At 38.1% G+C, this 6,116-nt stretch overlaps 1 protein-coding gene across 11 annotated transcripts in view; it reads right to left on the bottom strand.

The window, feature by feature from the left end:
• Positions 1-6,116, bottom strand: part of Slc39a9 (solute carrier family 39 member 9) — a 70,260-nt gene that overhangs the window by 45,095 nt on the left and 19,049 nt on the right. For all 11 annotated transcript variants that reach the window (XR_002390407.2, XR_002390408.2, XR_002390406.2 and 8 more), the window contains one exon: positions 3-111. Coding sequence is in view for 8 of the 11 variants with exons in the window: in XM_004837324.4 (XP_004837381.1) it covers positions 3-111 (109 nt within the window). In the remaining 3 variants the exon portion in view is untranslated. The remainder of the gene's footprint in view (positions 1-2; positions 112-6,116) is intronic.

The raw sequence follows: 6,116 nt of genomic DNA, 5'->3' as shown, positions 1-6,116 counted from the left end.
ACCCTCCAGAATATCTTCATAAAGTGCATGTACTCCTTCAGGCACAATGACCGCCAGTGCAGTTCCACAGAGCAGGCCAGCACCCAAAACAGTCACCAGCTTCAGTCGCTCCTGGAAAGAAAACAAAAGAAACCACTGAAAAGGCTGATTAATGAACAGGGAACAATTTCTGAAGTATCTATCATACAGTGAGTTCTGTATTTATGATCAATAGCTACAATGGCTAATAAACATGAAAATGGTCAGCATCATAAATAATTAATACCAAATAAAAAAACTGAGTACCTGGGCTCAGGGGAGCATGCCTGCAGTGCCAGCTACTCATGAGGCTGAGGCAGGAGGACTCCTTGAGCTTAGGAGTTAAGGACAGCCTGGGCAACATAGAAAGATCATAACTTAAAAACAAAAGTAGATTGACAATAGTGGAGGAAACTGTCTATCCATGAAAGGGAGAGATGATACACTTCTCCAACACTAGAAGGAATGTGAATTACTATAACCTATCCCAGTGGTAGTGAACCTATGGCACTCGTGCCAGCTGTTTTTTTCTGTTTTTTAAATATTATTTTATTGGTACATTTTAGGTATACAATATAATGACATTCATCATTGGAAATTTGCACCTTTACATAACCTCTCTTGGTTCTTATTTTTCCCCCTTCCCCTGCCCTCCCTTCAACCCCTCCATCCCTCCCTATTTACAAAGACTTTGTTTCCATTTTTTCATTTTCTCATATTAATCCCATTCCCTTCTTTCCTTTCCCCTACCCCTCCCACTTCCCCTTCCCCTTTGCCCCTTTTCTTCCTACTTCACATTATCTATTATACCATTTGGTCCATATTTACACTTTCAGTTTCTCATACTAGAGAAAACTATTCAGTACTTACACCTGTGTCCTACTTATTTCACTTAAGAGGATCACCTCAATGTGCATCCATTTAGCTATAAATGTCTCTAATTTCTCATTTTTTATGGCTGAGTAGTACTCCATTTATTAAAAAACCACATTTTCTTTATCCAGTCTCCAGTTGATGGGCAATTCTGCTGCTTCCAAATTTTAGCTATTACAAATTGTGCTGCTATGAACATGGGTGCACATATATCACTGTGGAATGATTCTTCTAATTCTTGGGGAAGATACCCAGCAGGGGAATAGCTGGGTCAAATGGGACTTCCAGTCCTACTTCTTTGAGGTATCTCCATACTGATTTCCACAGTGGTTTCCCCAGTCTACACTCCCACCAGCAGTGGAGCAGGGTTCCTCTTTCCCCACAGCCCCGCCAGCATTTGTTATTGGTTGATTTCATGATAGCAACCATCCTTTCTGGAGTGAGGTGGAATCTCAGTGTTGTTTTCATTTGCATCTCACGAATGACCAGTAATGTTGAACATTTTTTCAAATGTTTATTTGCTATTTCTACTTCTTTGTCTGAGAAATGTCTGTTCATTTCAGATGCCCATTTTCGGATTGGGTCTTTAAATTTGGGAGGTCTGATTTTTTTAAGTTCTTTATAGATTCGAGATAGTAGACCTTTGTCTGAGGAAGAGCAGGTGAAGATTTTTTCCCACATTGTGGGTTGTCTCTTCACACTGCTGGTGGTTTCACTTGCTGTACAGAACCTTTTTAATAAGAACAGATCCCACTTGTTGATTGTTTGTGCTAGTTCATGGGCAACTGAGGCTTTGTTCATAAAATCTTTTCCTACACCAAGGTCTTCAAGAATTCTGCTTAACCTCTGGTTCCAACCAATTCAATGTTTCCATTTTAATATTTAGATCTTTAGGACGAGGGATTTAGCTCAGTGGTTTTGCCACCTGCTGCGCAAGTGCAAGGACCTGAGTTCGATCCCTGGTACAAAAAAAACAAAACAAAACATTTAGATCTTTAATATATTTCAATTTTAGTTTAGTGCATGGCGAAAGATATAGGTCTAATTTTTTTATAGGTCTAATTTTAATCTTTGACAAGCTGAAACCCAATTTTTCCAGCACCATTTATTAAAGAGGCTATCTTTCCTCCAGTGAGGGTGTTTGGCTCCTTTGTCAAAGATGAGGTGGCTGAGTGTGTCTGGAGTTGTTTCTGCATCTTCTAATCTGTTCCACTGGTCCTCAGGTCTGTTTCTTTGCCAGTACCATGCTGTTTTTATCACAGTAGCTTTGTAGTACAGTTTCAAGTTGGGGATTGTGATACCCCCTGCCATGTCTCTGTTACCTAGAATTGCTTTTGCTATTCTGGGTCTCTTCTTGCTCCAAATGAATTTTTGGATTGTTTTCTCAAGGTCCATGAAGTACGCTGCTGGGATTTCAATTGGGATTGCATTGAATCTATATAGCAGTTTTGGAAGTTTGGCCATTTTCACTATGTTGATCCTTCCTACCCAGGAGCAGGGCATGTCTTTCCATTTTCTTTTTTTCTTTTTGGTACCGGGGATCGAACTTGGGTCCTTGTGCTTGCGCAGCAGGGGGCTAAACCACTGAGCTAAATCCCCGGCCCTCCATTTTCTGATATCCTCTTCAATCTCTCTTTTCAGAGTACTTTAGTTTTCAGAGAAGAGGTCTTTGATTTCTTTTGTTAGGTTGATTCCTAGGTATTTCACTTTCTTGGATGCTATTGGGAAACGATTGTTTGCCCTATTTCTCTCTCAGTGAGTCTGCTGTTCGTGTAGAAGAGAGCTATTGATTTTTGTGTGTTGACCTTGTATCCAGCTACTTTTCTGAATTTGCTTATTAAGTCTAGAAGACTTTTGGAGGAATTCTTGGGGTCTTCTATATACAGTATCATGTCATCTGCAAACAATGACAATTTGACTTCTTCATTTCCTATCTTTAGTCCTTTTATTTCTTTCTCTTGTCTAACTGCCATGGTTAATGTTTCCAAAACTATATTGAACAAGAGTGGTGATAGGGGACATCCTCGTCTGGTTCGTGATTTTATTGTGAAGGATTTCAGTTTTTGACCATTTAGTATTATATTGGCTGTTGGTTTTTCATAGGTGGCTTTTAACAGATTGAGGTAGAGACCATCTATTCCAATTTTTTGTAGGGTTTTCATCATAAATGTGTGTTGGATTTTGTCAAATGCTTTCTCTGCATCTATTGAGATGATCATATGGTTTTTGTCCTTGGCTCTATTGATATAGTGTATTACATTGATTGATTTGCATATGTTGAACCATCCCTGCATCCCTGGGATGAATCCCACTTGGTCAGGGTGTATGATCTTCTTGATGATCTTCTGCACTGTTTGCCATTGTCTTATTAAGGATTTTTGCATCTATGTTCATTAGTGAGATTGGCCTGTTGTTCTCTTTTTCAGTTGAGTCTTTCACTGCTTTGGGGATCAAGGTGCTGCTTGCTTCCAGGAATGAATTCAGAAGTATTGCTTCCCTTTCAATTTCACTGAAGAGTTTAAACAGTAGTGGCAGTAGTTCCTCTCTAAATTTCTTGGAGAATTCAGTGATGAATCCATCAGGACCCAGGCTTTTCTTATTTGGTAAGTTTTTAATTACATTTTCAATTTCATTGATTGATATTGGGTTGTTTAGAATTTTTAGGTCTTCTTCGTTCAGCTTTGATAATTCATACATATCTAGGAATCTGTCCATTTCTTCTGTGTTTTCTATCTTATTGGCACATAGGTTCTCGAAGTAGGTATAGATGATCCTCTGGATTTCTACTGGGTCCATTGTAACTTCACCCTTTTCATTCCTAATTGCATGCATTTGGGCCTTTTCTTTCCTTTTTCCGATAAGGTTGGCTAAGGGTTTGTCAATTTTGTTTATTCTTTCGAAGAACCATCTCTTGGCTAAATTAATTTTTTGTATCGTTCTCTTCATCTCCATTGCATTGATTTCTGCTCTGAGCTTTATAATTTCCTCCCTTGTATGAGCTTTAGGTTTGTCCTACTCTTCTTTTTCTAGAAGCTTGGGGTTCAGCATCAGGTTGTTTAACTGGCCTTACTCTGTTTTCCTAATATAAGTATTCACTGCTATGAATTTCCCTCATAAGACTGCTTTCATTGTGTCCCATAGATTCTAATATGTTGTACTGTCATTGTCATTTATATGTCTTTGTTTTCCCCTTAAATTCTTTTATTGGTACATTTTAGGTATACAATACATTTATATTTCTCATTGGGAACTTGTACCTTTACATGATGTATCTTGGTTCTTATTTTTTCCCCATTCCCAGCCTTCCCTTTGTCATTGTCATTTAATTGAAGGAACAGTCTGATTTCTTCTTTAATTTCCTCTATGACCCATTGGTTATTCAGAAGTGTGTTGTTCAATTTTCATGTGTTTATGAAATTTTTGCAGTTTCTTTTGCTATAGATCTCCAATTTCATCACACTATGGTGTGATAATATACAAGGAATAACTTCAATTCCTTTGCTCTTACCTAAATATGTTCTATGAGCAAGTATGTGGTCTGTTTTGGAAAACAACCCATCTGCAGCTGAAAAGAATGTGTATTCTGATTTTGTGGGGTGGAACACTCTGTAAACATCTGTTAAGTTCATTTGTTCAAGAGTTCAATTGAGTTCTACTATTTTGTTGCTTGTTTTTTGTCTAGTTTATCTATTTGTAACAGTGGGGTATTGAGGTCCCCCACTACTATTGTATTAGTAATTATATGATTTTTCATGTCCGTTAATATTTGTTTTACATAGTTGGGCACACTAGTGTTTGGTGCATATATATTTATGATTGTCATTTCTTCCTCTTGGATTGTTCCCTTTACTAGGATATAGTGTCCTTCTTTGTCTCTCTTAATCAGTGTTGGTTTGAAATCCACTTGATCTGAAAAGAGGATAGCTACTCCTGCTTTTTTTTCAGGTTCCTGTCACATGGAGTATTGTTTTCTACCCTTTAACTTTCAGTCTATGAGTTTCCTTTTGAATTAAGTGTGTTTCTTGTATGCAGAATATTGTTGGATCTTGCTTCTTGACCCATTCTGCCAGTCTTTCTTTTGAATGGTGAATTAAGACCATTAACATTGATGGTTATAACTGATACATATTGACTTATCATTGTCATGACTTTTTCTTTTTGTTGGATTCTCCCCCTTCGCATTTAATTTCTTGTCATGCCCAACAGATTCATTCTGCTGGCCTTCCTGGGGTTGTGGTCCTCGTTGTCTTTTCCTAGGATATTGTCTAAAGTTTTTTGGAGTGCTGGTTTGGTATTCACCAAGTTCCTAAGGTGCTCTTTGTCATGAAAATATCTTATTTCTCCATCAATTCTGAAACATAGTTTTGCAGAGTACATTGATCTGGGTTGGAGGCTATTTTCCTTTAGGGCTTGGAATACATCACTCCAAGCTCTTCTTGCCTTGAGAAGTCTGCTGTGATTCTGATGGGCTTTCCTTTGTATGTGATTTGTTTCTTTTCTCTCACTGCTTGTAGAACTTTGTTCTTCTGTTGGGTTTCTGGAATCTTAACAATTATATGTCTATGTGTAGATTTTTTTTTGATCAAGGCTAGCTGGAGTCCTATATGCCTCACTTATCTGCATATCAAGTTCTTTTCCCCTGCTTGGGAAGTTTTCTGCCATTACTTCTGTGAACATTTTTTTATGTCATCTGCACTCTCTCCTGTTTCTTCGTTGACTCCAATCAGTCTTATGTTATTCTTCTTTGCATCATCTAGCAGCTGCTCGATTGATTTCTTGTGGTCCCTTACAATTTTGAAGCAATTTTTCTTTTCCTGGTCACTAATTGCAATCTTATCTTCTGTATCTGAAATTCTGTCCTCACATCGGCTCATTCTGCTGTGTAGATTTTCAATGGAGTTTTTAATCTCCTAGAAATCTGTTTGCATCTGTTTTACGGACTCCATTTGTTTCCTATGTTAGGATTTCATCATGTTTCTCAGCTCCTCTCTAGATTTATTAATCATGTCTTGCACTATGGGCACAATCTCTGCTGTTATCTGAGAAATTATTTCTGATTTCATTTTTTCCAGATCCTCTTTTGTTGCCCTTCAGGGATTCCAGGTGGTTGAGTAGCAGTGTTCCATCTCATTTCCCTTTGGGGTTGCTGTAGGTGATCTAGAAGTCTGGTTTTGACACTTGTTTATGTGTCTTCTCATTTTGATGGGGGTGGGGAGGGGGTGTGT

This window comes from Heterocephalus glaber, unplaced genomic scaffold (assembly GCF_053883595.1).
Source record: "Heterocephalus glaber isolate CG9 unplaced genomic scaffold, H.glaber_assembly_v1.0 deba00001608, whole genome shotgun sequence".
Lineage (NCBI taxonomy): Eukaryota > Metazoa > Chordata > Mammalia > Rodentia > Bathyergidae > Heterocephalus > Heterocephalus glaber.
Note: the sequence above shows the minus strand (reverse complement) of the source record. Positions and strands in the feature narration are given on the sequence as shown.